The 21424-nt window shown below is 34.0% G+C and overlaps 1 protein-coding gene across 2 annotated transcripts; it reads left to right on the top strand.

Annotated features, from left to right (window-relative positions):
• The first annotated feature begins 489 nt into the window (after positions 1 to 489).
• Positions 490 to 20822, top strand: LOC111058262. Of its 2 annotated transcripts, XM_022345765.2 has the most exons (6): positions 490 to 1075; positions 1583 to 1726; positions 12141 to 12278; positions 15450 to 15578; positions 16400 to 16536; positions 20239 to 20822. In XM_022345765.2, exons 1-6 carry the CDS (start codon positions 943 to 945, stop codon positions 20371 to 20373), a joined length of 816 nt encoding a protein of 271 aa, XP_022201457.2. In that variant the 5' UTR covers positions 490 to 942; the 3' UTR covers positions 20374 to 20822. The 2 variants fall into 2 exon arrangements, with proteins under 2 accessions (XP_022201457.2, XP_022201458.2); XM_022345766.2 differs by lacking the exon at positions 12141 to 12278 and having other exon boundaries at positions 493 to 1075.
• The last annotated feature ends 602 nt before the right edge of the window (positions 20823 to 21424 follow it).

Genomic DNA, 21424 nt, shown 5'->3' with positions numbered 1-21424 from the left:
AGTGCCATTCTAGAAATTTGAAAGTTCCAAAGCATATAGAAGAGAAGAAGGGAGAGGGAAGAAGAGCTTTGGAAAGGGGAGCTTTGGAAGAGTTTTTTCAAATGCTGTTACCTATATTTAAAACAGTGTCAATTGATTAACCATGTATTTTCTATTCCAATTTTTTTTATTCAGAGACGATGACACATGAATCAATAAGGCTTCCGCTGTTTATGTTTGACTTATTCAAATCACTTGCAATGCAATTGAATGCAGTATGAGAGAATATTTATTATCAGAGAATAATTGATCATTGGAATTTCCATCGAATAAGGAAAATTATATTCATAATCATTTTTATGATTACGGTTACCGTACTTAGAATTTAGACATCCGTCTCCATCACAACTACACAATAGCCTTCATGTAGCCTAAATGCTTATAATTTAATACATTATCAAAACCGTATCACTTCTAAAGCATGTTTGACGTCTATGTACAACGCCAGTTATATTATTTTAGATTAGCTGAAGTTTTAAATTAGATAATACAATGTCAGAAAATTTTCATCTGAAACTAGATCATGAAGTTTCTAAAAATAATCAACGATAGACCTACTGAAACTCTCCTTCTGGTGAGATAAACACTATTTGGATCATTGTTAATGAATCATTCACAATAGGGTACCACATTGGGATGACTGATGCTTTCATACGCGCATCCACAACCACCTCCGCTTCGATAGATATGTTGTCGTTATCTCATTTTCTAAAGCTCATAAATAGTTTTATCCTCATTGCTTCCATTTCAACTTTTTGACCAGTTTACATGATCTAGTTCCAGCTTACATTTGTTATTGTAATTTCACTTTCAATTACACTTACTTAAACGTTTATTGCATTTCCAATCCATAAAATATCATTTCAACTGAAAGTTGTCTGGGGCAAGTAAGGGAAGCACACTATGTCTTACTGGAAAATTATCGCAAGGCTGTGCATTTCAGCAATTATAATTTTGTCAAAAGCACAATTTTCTATATCAACAAATGAAAAGGTTCAATCCAAATCTTCAAACATCGTTAGTCTCTTTCATCCAGGTATGTATCACATTACGGTATTCAATAATAACTGAAAAGTAATGAGTTATATTGATTATCATCAATAGTTGTTATCATCACTGTATAATATTATATTTTATTTCTAGCCAAACAATATGCGATTGAGAGTTTGTATTATGTAGTTATAATTGATTCAATCAAAACTATGTGCTTAACCAGAAAAACTTGTCACAATAAATAACTGTCACATAAAACGTTTTGGATTTCGAAGTATTGATCTATTTCTCGATTGAGTCTTAATAATAGTTGATTTATATAGTTTATCTGTGTTAAAAAAACTTCATTCCATTCATTTCCCATGATTTTCTATATCCATGCTATGATGGACCAGATAGGAAAGAATAGCATCTGTAAGTTGCTAGATTCTACCACATCTAAGAAAAATAAAATCACTATTCCAATTTCATTGAATATATTCTGATTTGAAGTCGTACGGTACTTTATGAGATGATTTTCTTGGATAACTATCAGTTTTTTAATTTGCAGATTCATTGTTGAGAAATCACTTGGAAACAACTGAAGAACCATCTGTTGAGTTCACACCAGAAGAGCCATTCCATCAGCCTAAACCAACAACAGGTAGACCAGTTCATAGACCGACTAGGAAAGGCGCCGCCCAGCTATATTTCGGTAAGTTGAATTACAAATAGTAGAGATCGAGTCACGGGAACTTGTAGAAATGGAAACGGTCTACAACATTTCAACTCAACAATTTCTTGCGCCAGACTAATGTGCCGCACTGATCAGGTCACTCATTGATAGGATGGGCACCTTAAACTTTCGGTCCCGGCTGAGGTATGACAGTCGTAAGGCCCATTGACATTGTTCAAAACATGAATTTAATCATATAAAAAAAGGCCCATATACTTCTGTATTCATGTTGCGAACGTGTTCGCATGTTTACACTTGTGATGGATAGCCAAAATTGTATAGCAAACTGCACGGTGAATTGTAATGGAGGTCGCACTTTTAGATGTTACAGGACATTTATACAGTTCACAGGCCAAAGCAACATAATAATCTATCTTCTATTTCTATATAATAAAAGAGAGTAGGGTTGTTTTTGTTCGCATCAAAACATGTTAACTTGTGGATTGCATACCGGAAAAACGGTTATGATTTAGATCTCTAAATTTTACACATAGATTCTAAAAATATCAAAACCGTGTACCTCGAAGTCCAAATTTCAATTTTCTTTCTAGATTTTTCAGAATTAATGTTTAAATTTGATTCATGGAACATCATATGGCATACCTACATTGTTGTAGATGTGTTTGTATAAAGAAAGCTCATAGAGAAATTGATATGCTGGTTACAATGTGTTGTAACAATATGTGTTTCAATACAGGAAGCTCATGTTTCGATACCGGAGTTTTGATACAAATGCTGGCAGCTTATAGCGATTGTGATAATATTATATTATTGTGAGTTGTTAAGTTTTGAATAACAACATTTTATTGATTCTCAATATTTCAAATTTTCGGAAAGCTCTTTTTGTCATCTTTAAATACGATATTAAACACTAAAAATCATCTACCATACAACACTACCGCCGCCGGTACGAGCGGTGAGTTAAATTATGTAAGAGTTTTGATTTTAAATGAAATCAATACAATAATATAGGCAACTTACTATATTATTTTGCTGACAAATTCCTAAATCGGTTAAATATTGACAACTTTTTCTTAACATAAGAGATGTTTTCAAGTATGATGAAGGTTAGGCACGGTACCCTATGTAGCCTACTGAAATCCGTGTATCAGGATCGAAAATGTGTTGAACCCAATTGAAGAGCTATATTATTCAGCTTTTTGAACAAAAACATTTTAAATAATACGTGTCGGATTATTTTGAACAAAGTGCTATAAATAATCATTTTCTAGCTATTTTGGGGGGCGAATTCAATCGCAGTCCAAAATTTAACAGCATATTTGAATATTGCCGGCAATTTATTTGTATCACTTCATAAATAAATGCAAAAATTAATGGATATCGTTATGAATCATCAGACAGAAACGAATTGAATCTTTTTTAAATGAAATATGCCACATTTATTTCCATTCTATCACTGAAAAGATAGGTAGGCTACGGGATGACACAAACTGTTCCAGTAAGAGTAAGGATAATGTGATGGAGGCTATTAAGGTTGTTACAAGACAATCCATTCCAATAGCACTTGTGGGGTAAGGGTAATGAGCTCGGCTTCAAAGTGAAAGATACTAGGTTCGAGTCCCAAAGAAGTTTCAATTTTTTTGTTCTCAATTTTTTCCCTCAAAACGTACTATTATCCATATAAATAAAAATCAAGCCTCAAATTTTGACGTTCAATAACTTTTTCATGTATGCGCCGAATTTGATGATTTTCTTAGTTGTGCTCATTATGTTTAGGATCAGGTTTATGGCCTATCAAATTCATAATCCGACTTCAGGACTCTTTCCTACGGCCCTTCAAAGTTTACATGTAATCCTTATGAGAGAAGATTTGTGAGCTGGCCTCACACAGAAATAAAAATCACCTGTTATAATCATCGTGTCATCCAACAGCCATCGGTAGATCTGTTTTTCTATTCTTTCTTTCTACTGATTCACAAAATTTCAATTCTAATAATAATGTTTAGATAATAAACATGTTTAGAATTTTAACATGAGTATAATTTGTGGATTTAAGTGAAATTTTTAATATTTTTTTGTGATTGTGAAGGAAGATTTTGGTTTGGATTTGTATTTTGAAATTAATTAATCTGATAAATCCAAAATTATTGTAGTACATACATTTTTTGGACTCAAAATAGTTTGTGAATTAAGTTATTATTTACATAACCTCTAGACCGTGTATTCCAAGCAGTTTTGGGCGAATGCCTGTTGTTTTTACCTGCATTGTATCTATTGTCTATGAATAAATGAAATGAAATGAAATAATGCCGCGGTGCGAACGACGTCCAAACTTGGGTCGTAGAATTCGGAATGCTGTAAATTTAGAATATGAACGGGAAAATCAGCAGCAAGGAGTTATACCATTCAATTCCCCAGCAAGATGCATTTAACTATATTTAAAAAATACAAACTGCTGTACAACTAGCACATAGGAAGTCCATATTGAAATATAAAATACTTATTGATGAATAATTTTCATAAAAATATAGTGCATCAGATTAAGCAAAGACAAAGCACACCTGAGGAGGCGCGGCTTGGTGATACAAAGTGTTGATCTTATGGAGATTGCCTTATTACACTGTTCCACACCATGTCCGAATCAGTGTGTGTGAATTCTTCCATTCAAACAAATAAGCAAGAAGCACCTGTATGCAAAATGCCGCATCGCGCCTCCTTAGGTGTGCATCCAGCTAAAGTTAGATGCCAGATACACAACTATTCAACTAGAGGGCGAGACAACATTGACTTTCCCTACTCTAGATTGGCTAAGCTGCACACTTGCTACCCAATGCGCGCATTAAAAATCTACAATGGACTTCCACTGCATGTGCGGGAGCTGGAGGTGAGAGTGTTCAAGAAAGTGCTCCGAGAGAAGCTAATTAACCTCCCTCTCTATTCTTTGAGTGAGGAGGAGATTGTATGTTTTGTCAGTCTCTTCGATCGGCCATCTTGAAATTATTGTTAATATTTGAACTTTTGTGTTTTTATTAATCGACAATGTCTTTCCGGTATATACACTGGTCACAGACAGAAGAAAAATTGAATTGAAAAGTTTGTCATGAGATGCATTAACTGTTTGGCGGTACGAAGTTCGCCGGGCCAGCTAGTACTATAATAAAGGAAGTAACTGGCTTATACATGTACGGAATAGGAAAATTATGTTTGACACATAATGACGTTTTAACTACTGGACTGATTAACTTGAAATTTTGCATATAATATATGCAATATATTATATTCTTAATTAACCGAGGATGGTTTTAGGCCTATTTTCGATTCTTCAAGATTTGATTACATCAAGTATTCAATTTGTCATCCTTCCAGTTGTTGTAAGGAAGCAGCAGAAAATTTCTTTTAAAAGGGAAATTAGAAGATAGGTATAATTGAGAATCCTATTCGAATAGTAAAAACAGGTTTTCCGTCGCACTCAAATTTTGTCCACCATTTTTAAACCGCCATTTTGAATCCAACTTCATTTTTTTAAAATTGAAAGGTGGTCATATGATACAGGATCTCAAGAGAAAATATGGTGAAAACCGCACATCGATATCTCAAACCTCTCAAAAGGTATTCTAATTCAAAGATACTGATCATCCATCTATCTATCATCTTCTATTCTATAACGAGGAAAGAACTCGCTTATACACGTGTAAACGATAGGAAAGTTACGCATCATCACGTCTGAACTACTGAACTGATGTACTTTAAATGTTGCATATAAATTCTTAATTAACCGTGGATTCTTATAGTCCTATTTTCAATTCTTCTAGATTTCATTACGTCACGTTTTCAGTTTGTTAAGTTTCAAAACAGACCCTTGCGAAGCACGGGTTACTTGCTAGTATTATATTAATAAAATTTGCTGAATTTGTTTCAAGAACATATTTTACTATGTTATGAGTCAAATTATATTTTAACATTCCTTAAATTTATACGGTAATGTTATGGTGCGGCCATGCCAACATGACGATCATAGATTACATAGGGGAATATTATTAGTAGCATTCGTAAAATGTGTATCCTAAGTCACCGATGAATAAAACACTATTATACATTGTATATGTTATATATTTGAGTAGCCTACTGTATTCTAATCTCTATTTAATATTCTAGGAATCTATTTTATTGGAGCCGACAACTTCCTTAGGTGATAGGTGTTATATGCTATTCCAACCGTTTAAGGAAAAATTGGTAGCACGGCAAAATGGTACGCCCTGGTGTGGGACTGAATCACCACATTTGTTCCAAATGTTACCCCTGTGGTGGGACAGAATTACAAAATAAATATATCCCAAATGGTACACCATGAAATCCCTGGTTATAAAAATTATTAGTAGGATAGATATCTTGATAGGTTATGAATGGTTTGTTGCTGAGTGGGAAATCAGTTCAAGAGAGATCAAGTCCTAATGAATATATTATCTGTGCAGACTAGCAAAATGGCATACAATATGAAAAATATTAAAATTGATGATGAGTAATAGCTGCCTTAACACAACTGTTTGATAAGCAAGATGCTAAGTTAGACCAAATGTTTAAAAATCAAAATGCTAGATTTGATGAGTTAAATGCTAAATTTGATAAGCAAAATGCTAAGTTAGACCAAATGTTTAAAAATCAAAATGCTAGGTTTGATGATATGAAGCAAGAATGTACTAGCATTAGACTAGAGCAGGTTAGTATAAACCTTCTATTGAAAGATGCACATGAAAAACTGAGTGACAATCATGAAGATGAAACAAATTGAAGCATGATAATAGTAGTGTTAAGATACAGGATCAACTCATTCAAGTTTCTGACAATGTAGGCCAAGTTACTGTTGTTGAAAAAGTCAACCATAGTGAGATAGTAGAATTGAGTAAAGAAGTAGGTAGGGAGTTGTCTTCATCGAAAGTCAACTATCAAGAAAGTACTATTGCTACATGGAAGGTTAGGAAAACAGTAAACAAATCGTATGTTTCTATGGATCAGATTACTACATCAAAAGTTAGGAAGATTGTAAACAAAGTGAATGATTACATGAGACAGGTTTCTGTGGAGGTTAGGAATAATGTGAACAAAATGAATGTTGCTTTGAGTCAAGTTGATGAGTTCAACTTTCAACTGAGAATTGAAAAGGTGTATGCAATGCACTCTCAAGTGAACATGACGAACTTTTATAGGCAAAACTGCTTGGTTGAAACTAATGAACCCATGAATAATAAAATCATGTTCTTGAAGAAAACAAAACGCAAAGTCTCCATTGATGTGCTAGTATTCAAAGGTTGTTTCAAGTTGCTTATTTACAAGATGATGACAGTGAATCACATGATGAAAGGGTATTCCCCAACACACAATGATTAGGAATCCTGTGTCATGCCGGGATTCAGAATAGCAATGACCGTAAATACTACGTATGGTAAGAGTCCATAATTGTATCTTTTTTCTTTCCTGTAGCCTATTTTCTTGGCCCTTAATCTTTTCAATTTTCGATTCTTTCCTGTCTTTGTATAATATTCAGTAAATTTCTTCTATGAAGCATATCTTAACCAATCTTGTCCATAGTCATTTAAATTTGTAATTTTTCTGAAATAATTTTGGAAGTTGAAATAGTAGCTTATTTCCTAATCTTTAAATTGTTGATAAAACTTAACTTTTCTAAAATCTATCCATTGTTGTGTAAAGAATTGTGTGCTTGTGACATATTTTTCATCATGTATCACTTATGTGAAGTGTATCAATTTTGTATGTGTTGTTTTAGGGAATTTATTTACCCAGTTTTCTTTCTCTCTTGTTTGTATTTTTTAGGGAATTTATTACCCATATTTCATCTTGATCATCTTTGTATCATAATCTTGAAATGTTATACTTATTATACAGTCTTTAAATTTTAAATTATTTTAAAAAATAATTGGTTCAATTTAAAACGTTTTGTTATATTATTAATTGAAATAAGTTTTTGTGATTGATTTTTTTTTTTAAATTTTAAATTTGTTTGTTCTATAAATTTTGATATGATTGATTATCGTTTGAAATGGATGCTGGAGTGTATGTAGAATTTTTAGTGGGGTTGTTGATTAGAATTTTGCTGGTATGTGATTGTTTTTTGAGATGGAAACCCATTATTGCCTAAAGAAGGAATAACAGAGGTTATGACTTAGAGAGGCAGTAATGAGATAATATTTTTGTGTTGATTAATAATGTTGATTGCCATAGATGCAAAATGATGATTAATTATGAATATTGTTTGCCTTTGAAGCAAAATATTATTGATGTTTTGGATGGTTTCTTGTTTAATGATTGATAGTAAAGTTTTGTCATGAAATGTAGTTTGTGTTTAGAACATTGAAAAGTCGAAATAAACTATAGTATCCAACAAACGATGATTAACAATATTAAATAATTTGCTTTTTATACAATTTTTTTGAACAAAATTAAAACTAAATAATTTTGAAACCTGAATGATAAATCATAAATGTGAAATGAACATGCTATAAATGAAATGTTATATTAAATAATAATGAAATGCAAATATATTATGAAATGATTGAATAGAAGACCAAATGTCTGAAATTATTGAAATATGTATTGAAATTAAATTTTTGTTGTGTTGTTATGATGTTTGTTTTTACAATTTTGATAATGATACAGGGTGTTATGAAATTATATTCTATTTTGAAGAATGGATTAAAATTTTGATATTTGAACAGTGAATAGATGAAAATGAATGATTTTTTTTTTTAAATTTATCATTGATATGTCCATATTTCACAATTTATGTATTGCTGACTGTATAATAAGATGTTAACAAATTTCAATTTCATATATATTTAAAATTAATTTTATGTGTATTAGATTGTATGGATAGCCTAATCAAGTTTTTCTTCTTAGTTTATAAGCATTTTAAGATAACAGGTACAGCACAGACATTAACATTGAAATAGTTATCATGTGAATCTCGAAATCAGTAACAAGTGAACGCCATGAAGAGTGTTAAGAACATTTGGGTGATTTTCAAACTAGTGTGACATAACTACGCCAATATCTACGCCTAAATCTACGCTGCGGCCTACACTAATAACTACGCCAATAGCTACGCCAATGCCAAGATCTACGCCGATGCCTGTGCTGATGCCAACGCCAATATCTACGCCGATGCCTGTGCTGATATCAATGCTGCACCAATGCCAATAGCTGCGCCAATGCCAATGTCAACACCAATATCAACACCAATAACTACGCCAAAATCAATGCTGATGCCTACACTAATAACTACGCCAATATCAACACTAATAACTACTCCAAAATGCCAAAATCTGCGCCAATGCTGCACCAATGCCAATAGCTACGCCAATACCTGCGCCAATGCTGATGCCAACACCAAAATCAACGCCGATGCCTGTGCTGATATCAATGCCTGCGCCAATGCCAATAGCTATGTCAATGCCTGCGCCAATGCCAAAATCTGCGCCAATGCTGCACCAATGCCAATAGCTACGCCAATACCTGCGCCAATGCTGATGCCAACACCAAAATCAACGCCGATGCCTGTGCTGATATCAATGCCTGCACCAATGCCAATAGCTATGTCAATGCCTGCGCCAATGCCAAAATCTGCGCCAATGCTGCACCAATGCCAATAGCTACGCCAATGCCTTCGCCTGTGCTGATGCCAACGCCAAAATCAACGCCGATGCCTGCGCCAATGCCAATATCTGCGCCAATGCTGATACCAATGCCTATGCCTGTGCCAATGCTGATGCCAATGCCAAAATCAATGCCGACACCAAAGCAATGCCAATGCTTATTGCTGACTCTGTATCTCAAACTTCAACACTACTGCATTACCTGGAGGTAATTGCCATCCATGTTCACATTCACAACTTTGAATTCAGAAGAACAGTCACAGTATCATGAAAGAATTGATTCAAAAAATCCTCTCCTAAATTATTCCTGTATGCAGAACTCTAAACCTTGAAAGCTGAAATATCAAAAAAAACCAAACCTTACCTAAGTTAATCCTCACCTAAATTAATCCTGTATGCAGCGTCTATCTCTTTTCCAAAAAAATGAATTACATTGTCATTTCAAGCCTGAAATGTACATTGTATAATTACAAATATGATACAAAAGTTATGTGACTCTGTATTGAATTTGGAATGCAGCCGTATACTACAAACATGAAGGAATGCTAACTGAGATGTCACCTGTATCGAGTTTGGTATGCAGCAGTCGACTACAAGTATCAGCCCAACACTACGTGCATCCAGATCAGCCCAACACTTAACGTCATCACATTGGAGTCACACTTAACTGAAATCATACTGAGTGCCTTAACGGACTGTTTTCCAAAATGTGCATCAATAAAATCAACTGCGTAAATAGTGAAAGAAATGAACATTTTTTGATTTATTGAAATTTTATGTGAAAATTAAATGTAACAATTCATCAATTCATTTAAAAAATAATAATAATAATAAATTTTTCATTCAACATACTAAATTTTTTTTATGCAATAAAAATTAAATTTTTCTATCTATTAAATTTATGTGCAATTTCAAAAAACTATTCTTTACATATTAAACTTTCTGTGAGATATTTTTCTTTAAACTATAAAGCTAAATCAAAAGTAATATTGATATTCTACATTTGAGATATTGTTTGGAAACATATAACAAACGCTATTGATGAATAATTTTCATAAAAATATAGTGCATCAGATTAAGCAAAGACAAAGCAAACCTGAGGAGGCGCGGCTTGGTGATACAAAGTGTTGATCTTATGGAGATTGCCTTATTACACTGTTCCTCACCATGTCCGAATCAGTGTGTGCGAATTCTTCCATTCAAACAAATAAGCAAGAAGCACCTGTATGCAAAATGCCGCATCGCGCCTCCTTAGGTGTGCATCCAGCTAAAGTTAGATGCCAGATATACAACTATTCAACTAGAGGGCGAGACAACATTGACCTTCCCTACTCTAGATTGGCTAAGCTGCACACTTGCTACCCAATGCGCGCATTAAAAATCTACAATGGACTTCCACTGCATGTGCGGGAGCTGGAGGTGAGAGTGTTCAAGAAAGTTCTCCGAGAGAAGCTAATTAACCTCCCTCTCTATTCTTTGAGTGAGGAGGAGATTGTATGTTTTGTCAGTCTCTTCGATCGGCCATCTTGAGATTATTGTTAATATTTGAACTTTTGTGTTTTTATTAATCGACAATGTCTTTCCGGTATATACACTGGTCACAGACAGAAGAAAAATTGAATTGAAAAGTTTGTCATGAGATGCATTAACTGTTTGGCGGTACGAAGTTCGCCGGGCCAGCTAGTACTATAATAAAGGAAGTAACTGGCTTATACATGTACGGAATAGGAAAATTATCTTTGACACATAATGACGTTTTAACTACTGGACTGATTAACTTGAAATTTTGCATATAATATATGCAATATATTATATTCTTAATTAAGCGAGGATGGTTTTAGGCCTATTTTCGATTCTTCAAGATTTGATTACATCAAGTATTCAATTTGTCATCCTTCCAGTTGTATGGAAGCAGCAGAAAATTTCTTTTAAAAGGGAAATTAGAAGATAGGTATAATTGAGAATCCTATTCGAATAGTAAAAACAGGTTTTCCGTCGCACTCAAATTTTGTCCACCATTTTTAAACCGCCATTTTGAATCCAACTTCATTTTTTTTAAATTAAAAGGTGGTCATATGATACAGGATCTCAAGAGAAAATATGGTGAAAACCGCACATCGATATCTCAAACCTTTCAAAAGGTATTCTAATTCAAAGATACTGATCATCCATCTATCTATCATCTTCTATTCTATAACGAGGAAAGAACTCGCTTATACACGTGTAAACGATAGGAAAGTTACGCATCATCACGTCTGAACTACTGAACTGATGTACTTTAAATGTTGCATATAAATTCTTAATTAACCGTGGATTCTTATAGTCCTATTTTCAATTCTTCTAGATTTCATTACGTCACGTTTTCAGTTTGTTAAGTTTCAAAACAGACCCTTGCGAAGCACGGGTTACCTGCTAGTATTATATTAATAAAATTTGCTGAATCTGTTTCAAGAACATATTTTACTATGTTATGAGTCAAATTATATTTTAACATTCCTTAAATTTATACGGTAATGTTATGGTGCGGCCATGCCAACATGACGATCATAGATTACATAGGGGAATATTATTAGTAGCATTCGTAAAATGTGTATCCTAAGTCACCGATGAATAAAACACTATTATACATTGTATATGTTATATATTTGAGTAGCCTACTGTATTCTAATCTCTATTTAATATTCTAGAAATCGATATTATTGTTGAAAAGAATACTGTCACCAAGTAACGGTGATTGACTTTTAATGTGCTATTATATTTTCAAGAAAGATTCTATCACTTCCAAACAACAGAGGAATCATCTGATGAGGTCACAACAGAAGAACCATTCCATCAGCCAAAACCAACAAACGGTGAACTAGATCATAGACCGACTAGGAAAGATATTGCCCTATTACATTTTCGTAAGTTTAAATACAACTTAGGCTTACTCATCTTCACTGAAAATAAATTGTAAGTTTCACTGTAAACTTGGGTTATTGCAGCATTAATTTTTGTTTCATTCTCCAAAATTATTCAAAATTGATCTATTTTAGAGACTCTAAAATCTCGAGAATGATTGGATTCACAATAATTGTAATAATATTATAATAAAAATTATTTTTATTTATTCTCATAGTTGAAAGATAATCCTATAGTACCCTTTTTCAATTTTTCTGTGATAAAATACAAAAAAAAAATTAAGATCGGATTGAACATCCGAAATTACCGTAGTTTTTGTATTTTATATAAAAAAGTGTTTTGAAAGAAGGGTATTATGGGATTATTTTTTATGAAATACGTTATTATTGTCTTAGATTTGAAGAGATTGTGGTTTGATTTAGATTTGTGTGATTGTTATAATCAATGTTGATGATGTGGGGTTTTTAATTAAGCGCTTCTTTTAAATTGAATGAAACAAGCTGTGTATGAAATATTGATCAGATCCATTTCTCGTTTGGATGTTCTATCAATGCCATTTTAAATAAATTTACGATGTGATAAATTTTATGTGATAATATGCATATGATAATGTTAAAATGGCCGCCTTAATGACTGCGTGGTCAGGTAGGGACCCGATAAGTTCTTTTTCCCATTAATCGGCTTACAAATCGGGCTAAATCTCATTGATGGCTCGAGTAATGTTGACTTTGGACGTTGATGGTCCACGGCTTATCGGCATAGACATGTGACTTAGCATAGTCACATAGTCACTTAGCACAAGAAGGTTCAGCGTAGTCAAAACGATCTTGTTGACATTGCCTCTGATGCATGAAATAAGCGTTAATCGAAATCTCACATTCAGAATGTCATTTGTTATGTGCGCTGTCTGGCACATTGAATCATTTTGCTATAATCGCGTATCGCCCACACCCATATCGCTCACTGTGCTAAGGGGGTGGGGTTAGTTTGAAGGTACCATTTTTTGTTTCTCGCATAAAACTCAAAAACTATATATCTTAAGGACTTGACTGCAATAGAATAAACTAAAGCTTACATAATTTCCTACAATATTAATTCTACAACTTTTTTTATATCTCCTCTTCTTTTATCCTCTAGTTTTCGAGATATCCGCTCTTGAAGGTGTGACATTTTTGAAAGAAACACGTTTGCCACCAATTTTCTTCTATTTTTGCTCTTATAAATTTTTAAAAATCCATGCTCATAATGAGCTTATAAGGCATTAAATTCCCTTCAATTTGATGTATAATTTTACACTTTTACACTCTACTAATTTCCCTACCATATATCTTTTGCAGCAGCTTTAGTGTTGAGTGTGAAATCTCCACTTTTGCAACAATAGACCAATTGACAAAGGAATTTGGAGGGAATGTTTTAAACGAAATTTTTGACTTTGTAGCTTTGTTGAATCTAGTTTGGAGAAGAACATATCAAATGTCCCCATTCCTAACTAATTTGCTGAGGGGATGAAGGTGGTTTAAAAGTTGCATTTTTGAGCGTTTTGCTTCCACGCTCATATCTTGAGAACAATGCGTTCAACAGACATAACTAACTATTCACAAATGAAGCTTGATAAATTCTCTACACTTTTTGTTGAGTGGAATTTTGTCAGTTTCCCAGCAGTTTCCGAGATATTCGCTCTTTAAAGAGTGTAAATGTTAAAATAACAGGTTTTTATAAAATGTTTTGCTCTTTCAGGGCTTATAACTCTCTAACAATTCATCTTAAAGTGTCAACTCAGCGGTTCCACACCTTAAACAGAGGGGATAAAGATAAGCACTTTTGCTATATCTACTAGGGATGGGTATCGATACATCGATGTTTAGAAACATCGATGTTTCAACATCAAACATCGATGTTTTTCACTTTCGATGGTTTTACCTAGACATGGGTCATTCGATGTTTTTCCCAACAAAAAGGAATTTTTCAATCAGGCTCTCTGTACTTTATGTGAGACTGTTGGATACTCTTGAAGATTTACATAACTGTGGCCCTTGTCAAGGTTAGATACCTATTTATAATTGAATAAGAGGTCGGATTTTTCGTTTCTTAGGAAGAAAGAGTTTTTCTTATTACAAGTGCTTTCCTCAACATACGTTTAATACCAATTATTAATGTAGCTCTGAAATAGAGGTCCTCGTATTGTATGGAGTGTAGATAGCCATAAAAAACACCTCTATTCATCCATTTTTGCAACAATAGACCAATTGACAAAAGAATTTGGAGGGAATGTTTTGATCAAAATTTTTGACTTTGTAGCTTTGTTTAGCTTTTTTTAGCTTTGTCTAGTTTGGAGAAGAACATATCAAATGTCCCAATTCCTAACTAATTTGCTGAGGGGATGAAGGTGGTTAGGGTGAAGGGAGTATCACAAAATTCCACTCAACAAAAAGTGTAGAGAATTTATCAAGCTTCATTTGTGAATAGTTAGTTATGTCGGTTGAACGCATTGTTCTCTAGATATGAGCGTGGAAGCAAAACGCTCAAAAATGCAACTTTTAAACATCCTTCATCCCCTCAGCAAATTAGTTAGGAATGGGGACATTTGATATGTTCTTCTCCAAACTAGACTCAACAAAGCTACAAAGTCCAAAACTTCGTTTAAAACATTCCCTCCAAATTCCTTTGTCAATTGGTCTATTGTTGCAAAAGTGGAGATTTCACACTCAACACTAAAGCCGCTGCAAAAGGTGTAGGGAAATTCGTAAAAGTGTAAAATTATACATCAAATCGAAGAGAATTTGATGCCTTATAAGCTCATTATCAGCATGGATTTTTCCCGTCGATTTTTAAAAAGTTATAAGATGAAAAATAGTCTTCCCAACTTTTCCCTCTATAGCCTTTCCTTGACTGGACTATCGGATATTTTTTTATAAAACAGTTCAATAATTTTTTTAGCTTTTGGCAAACATACCGAAGAGTGAACCAATTTAACTTGTTACTTCATTTATACGGCCGAAATCAATTACCAAAGTTAGGAAACCCTGAATGGAAAGCTCTGTACTCTCAATTGCTATCTGCTGAACTCCTTGAACTTCAAATAAAAACGTTATTTTTGTCGCTCTATCTAGGTAGCATATTAAGCGACTGAAAAAGAGCATATTTGATATTGAGTGTGATATTATATTTTACAGAAAGATTCTATCACTTTGAAACAACGGAGGATTCATCTAATGAGTTAACAACAACAGAAGAACCATTCCATCATCCTAAAAAAACAAAAGATGGTCTGGATCACAAAACGACTAGGAATGACATTGCAGGTAAGTTTCATAAATAATATTCATGTCCAACACTTGTTACTTAATTATTCATTTCCACTGAAATGCATGTGAAACACAACAAATTGTTTTCAACTGTTTTTGAAATCTCCTACCGTAAATATGAATTTACTGATACTCTAATATCTTTAATAAAATATTTTCGGCTCTAAAATTAAAAAAAAAATTTTTATTTTTGTTTATGTGAAATTGTTCCGAGAAAAAGGCTTTCTTTTCAGGACTTCATAGGTTATGACACTGGGTTTTGCAGCAAGGCAGACATCCTTACAGGATCTCTCTGTGAGAAAGCCATATTAAGCATTATAATAATAACTCTCACATCCTTAAAATTATAAAATTCACTATTTGAATTCACTTCTTATAGTTCTGAAGAAAATCTGGTTCCATTTCAATTTGTATGCTGGTTATAATAATTATTAAGTAATTCTTATATTTACTTTCTTATTTAATTTACGTTTGCTGAACTTGTCATAAATACCTTGTTTCTGTTGAATTTGTTTTCTGGATACCAAATTATGACTAAAGAAGCTACTCTTGTATGAAATAATGTTCAGAAATATTCAGTCTATATTAAATATTTAGTCAAATTTCGAATTAAGAAAGGGTTGATGTATTCTCCAACTTGTCAAAGAGATTTAATACTTGAAATTCTGCCATTAAGAATGAACTTTCAGTCAAGTCTGGAGCCAACCATTCTCGGTCATAGACAAATCATATTATTAATATCCGATGCAATGTATGGTTTTTATCATTATGGATTGTCGTACATTCATCGAGAACGCAACGATTTTTTGCATTTTCAGGTGGATCAGCAGATTCCCTGAGAAACGACACTTCATCAGATCCGAAATGCGTGTATACAAAAGAAGAAGCGTATTGTCAAAGGGTGCTTATTATAGCAACTCTGCTAGTCACTTGTACAATCATTGCATCAGTTTTTGTAAGTTTTTTCTATATTTTTCATTTAATGTAGTAATTATCTCTGAAATTTAAGACATTTCTCTACTTTCAAGATATTTATGTTATGCTGAACTACCATACTATATAAATATTGAATTGTTGAATATGGCGTGCTCACAGTAACATTCATCATATTCATACAGATACACATTAAGGATAAGTATGTAGCTTGGAGTATATAGCTTGGAGTATATACGGTAATTCAGATGGATAGCTTCTCCAAATGATGATGAGACGAAGAGCTGAGTGAAATATATTTCCAATCAAGGTAATTGGAATGTATTTATATGCATATTACATAAAGTTTTATATACAGGGTTTGGCAATGAAGTATGGATGATTTGGAATAGCTGATGCTAGTTACATATTCATTTTTGAACGAACACCCCTCCCATTTTTTCTAGTATGTTCTTTGGTTGTTGTCATCTTGATAATATCAAGAGTTGAAAAAGTTGAACATTTATTTAGTAGACTACGAAAAATAACATATGTTAAACGTAGTTCGTTTTTGTCCATACTCTCATGAAGTCGTTTTAGAAGTTATCCTTACTCTTCTGAAGCCTTGCTCGTGCTATTGGTCGAATTTCTTGTGTCTCACTGGAGGCTTCAATGTTCGGTGGTTTGTTAATGTAATCACAAGTTTTGAGGTAGCCACCTAAAAAAATAGTCACACAGTGACAGGTCCGGTAAACGAGGAGGCCACATCTCCATTCAACGAAATGAGGCGTCCACGGAAGATCTGCCTTAGAGAATTCCATAGCTTCTCTCAATGAATTGTATTGTGGAACCAAACAGTATCGAGGTTAATATGTCGCATCTCCTCAGTTAATGCAGAAGAAATCACGAGCATTGAGCATTTTTAGATAACAATCTGAATTTAGAGTGACGTTTTCTCAAAAAGGGCCAATAATGAGTCTAGTGAAAGTAATGTGATACCAAACAGTCAATATTGGTCTATTGATCATTTGATCTATTGCTCATTTCTGCGAAAACATCATCTTTATCTACCAACGTTTGATCCATGACACATAAGACAAGGTTATCTCTTGAACGACACTCCATCATCAACTTCACACAACGTCCATGTATGAACGCCATTTTTTAAATGTTTTTCTTACGTAATTCATGTTTCAATTTTCCCCCTTTCTAATTATCAAATTAGCAACATCTGACCTACTGAAATTCATCTACATTTTTTCATCTCACCTACTGAAATTGAGTAGTCTATCGTTTTAAAATGAGCATGTATTATTACAAATGAGAGTATTATGAGTAAGTATCTGTATATCTTCCATACTTCAATACCCAACTCTATATTTACCCTGTTTCCAAATTAAAAATATTTACCGGTTTTGCAGGCATTATGACTACTGATCAGAAGTGTAAATCAATACTTACTTTTACTTTAGTTGGCTCTACAGTCCTGGGTGGACCTTAGCCTCCTCAACACAATGCCTCCAATCGTCTCTTCTCTGGGATCTTTGCCACCAGTTGTTGGATACGCCCAGCACACGCAGATTACCTATCACATCATTTATCCATCTCGTTCTCGGTCTTCCTCTCTTTCTCGTCCCCATCATTTGTCCATCCCGCAGTCTGAGTTGTGTCCTTTCCATATTCATTCTCACCACATGTCCAAGCCATTCCATCCTTCTTGCCTTGATAAATCTTACAATATTTCCTTCCCCTATAGCCTCATCGATTTCGCTGTTAAGTCTGGTTCTCCAAACCCCTCCATCACATAGTGGTCCCCAGATCCTTCGATACATCTTTCTCTCGAATGACTTCAGTGCTCTTTCATCCCTGCTCAGCAGTGTCCATGTCTCTGCTCCATATGTCACAACCGGTCGGACTAACGTCTTGTACATTTTTACTTTAGTTGCTCTTGATACTATTCTACTCTTAAAAATCCTTTGATTTGCAAAATACGCTCGATTGCCCATCATAATTCTGCTAGAAATTTCTTGGCTAGTCTTATTGCCGGCTGTCAGTGTAACTCCAAGATACTTAAACTCGCTGACACCTTCAATGCTGCAATCATCTGATAGTATCAAGTTGTCTACGCGCCTTCTTCTTTCATTTGCAGACATTCTCATATACTTAGTCTCTCCAATATTAATTTCCAGACCCAGCTCTCTTTCATTGTGCTGAAAATCTCTTTCAAGTGAAAATCAATAAAGTTCACATTTCGATGAATGTGATGAATAAAAATTCACTGTTCCAATTTATCTTCAATTGAAATCTCTGAGACCTTCGGTTCTGATCGGTCATACTGGGTGCGGCAGGAAGGGTGGATGTTTTTAGAACAGATAGTATTCTGATTTGGGTAGTCGGATTGGTCCAGCTGAAGTGAACATGTGTTCGGTAGATCATACCATTTTTTCTAGTCATTGTTTAATCGGCATCATGGATTCGTGGAATGTGCAACATCGTGTGTTTACTTACGACAGTTTTGTGCGTAATAATGAGAGTATCATTACAGTTCAGCGCGAGTTTCGTCGTCATTTCAATCTTGCGAGAAATGAAAACGTTGGGTTTTCATTTTACGTTGGGTAAAATCGTTTCGTTCAGTAGGAACAGTAATGAATAAACGACCACCAGGGGCTCATCGCACTGTACGCACTCCACAAAATGTGGAAAGAGTTCGGCAAGCCATACTCCGTAGTCCTAATCGATCTGCTAGGAGACATTCTTCTGAACTGAACATCAGTGATCGGTCAGTAAGGCGTATTTTACATAAAGATCTAGGATTTCATCCCTACAAAATGGCCATGGTTCAACAATTGAATCCTGGCGATTTTGTAAAGCGGCTGAATTTTGCTCGAGAAATGGAGGCCATATTTGACCAAAATGAAAACATCATTTTGTTTACGACAGATGAAGCACATTTTCATTTGAATGGTACCGTTAATCAGCAGAACTATCGTTATTGGTCAGATGAAAATCCAAAATTAATGCATGAGAGACCATTACACAGTCCCAAGGTGACAGTTTGGTGTGCTGTGAGCAGTATATTTGTTATTGGTCCATACTTTTTTGAAGACGACAACGGGACCACTGTAACTGGAACCTCAGAACGTTATAGACAGATGTTCACTGAATTCTTCCTTCCTGAATTAAGAAGGAAACGTATTCCTATCCGGCAAGTATGGTTTTAGCAGGACGGGGCGACAGCTCACACAGCAATAAATTCAATGGAAGCAATTCGGGCTGTTTTTCGTGGTCGCATCATTTCTCCGTTTGGTGACATTGATTGGCCTCCTTGTTCTCCAGACCTGACCATGTGCGACTACTTCTTGTGGGGTTTCCTGAAGTCACGTGTTTACCAGCATAAACCACGTACACTTCAAGAACTAAAGGGAGCAATTCGTGAGGAAGTCGAACAAATTGGCAGGGCAATGTTAGAAAGAGTACAATCCAACTTCCGAGAGCGGCTTGTAAAGTGCATTGCTGAAAACGGCCGTCACCTGTCAGATATTGTTTTCAAACATTAATTTTCTAAAATTGTAAAATAATGTGAATATTGTTCTGTAAATAAATGTTTTTTTATGCATAGGTAACGACATATTACTTTTTTGAAAACCGTTCATCCTTTCTGCCGCACCTTGTACAAGCTAATTATTATCTGTCTATCTTTAAAAGTTATTTTTTGGATTTTCAATGGCTTAAATCGATTTTTCAGATTCTGTGTCTGCTTCAATACCTCCACCTTCGGAAGTACACATTCTACATTAATGACGGAATTCTACCACATAATGAAAAAAAATCTAATTGCATGCCTTTGAATGATGTGAAAATGAAAGATGTGCCGCTATGATACGAGATGAACAAGTAACAGAAGATGAATCTGACGGATTCGCACTTAAGCTTATCAGCATTATTGACAACTAGTTAGCTAGTACTAGTATTTCACTAGAACATTGACAATTTGGTAAGAATTTGTCTAAATGTCTGTGATAGACTAATATAATTCATTAGATGCTTCTATAAAAATTATGCCGTGATAGGCCTATTTGAGCAATGTTGTTTGTTGATGAGCAGTGATAATTTAGGATAAGAGTGCAGCTTATGACGAACGAACATTTTGTGGATGAAGAACTCCTTAGAGAGAGTGGTCAGTGTATTTTATATAGTGTTCTTCCATTGCTTTATAAGTAATGGACGCAGGCTTATGTATTTTGTATTATAGTTTATTTTTAAACAGTATTAGTGTATAGGAAATGTAATTTATTTATTCATAAATAAAAATAAATGTCTTACTGGTTGTTAGTTGTGTCATCTTTGCTCATCAAATGATTGATTTTGCTTTAGAAAATCAAGATGACAATATAGTCCAGTCAATATAGACATAAAAAGGGGGTGTGCTTGCAATTCATATTGTAGTTCTGATTTTTTAATATATTATTTGGGTACATAAGAGAAGTCCAGAACCAATTTCTTCATGCAAAATTTCCTTGTGCTAGATACAGAGTTGCCCAAAAACCTCGTATTTTCGGCTCATTTTACAGTTTTCAGCTATTTCTGCCAAATCTCGTAATCGGACAGAAAAATTTGCTCTCGCCTTTTCTTTAGATTATAAAATTCTGAATAAAATGAGATCATTCGGAACTGAGACGCAAGAAAATTTTGCATGAAGAAATTGGTTCTGGACTTCTCTTATGTACCCAAATAATATATTAAAAAATCAGAACTAAAATATAAATTGCATGCACCAATGTATATAGTGACTGGACTAATACTGTAATAGCGAATCGCACATTACCTCTAAATTGTACGTTACTTAATTCTAGCAAATTGATACCGTATTTATTTTTATCGACTACCATGTTATAATGTAAATCTGTTTCATTTTTCTAATGTAATTCAGT

This window comes from Nilaparvata lugens, chromosome 2 (genome assembly GCF_014356525.2).
Source record: "Nilaparvata lugens isolate BPH chromosome 2, ASM1435652v1, whole genome shotgun sequence".
NCBI classification, from domain to species: domain Eukaryota; kingdom Metazoa; phylum Arthropoda; class Insecta; order Hemiptera; family Delphacidae; genus Nilaparvata; species Nilaparvata lugens.
Note: the sequence above shows the minus strand (reverse complement) of the source record. Positions and strands in the feature narration are given on the sequence as shown.

What these genes read in the sequence shown, in the direction of transcription:
- LOC111058262 (XM_022345765.2), top strand. Translation starts at nt 943, where the DNA reads ATGTCTTACTGGAAAATTATCGCAAGGCTGTGCATTTCAGCAATTATA. An exon ending in CGTTAGTCTCTTTCATCCAG is followed by an intron (nt 1,076 to 1,582) that starts GTATGTATCACA and finishes TTTAATTTGCAG; the next exon opens with ATTCATTGTTGAGAAATCAC. An exon ending in CGCCGCCCAGCTATATTTCG is followed by an intron (nt 1,727 to 12,140) that starts GTAAGTTGAATT and finishes TATATTTTCAAG; the next exon opens with AAAGATTCTATCACTTCCAA.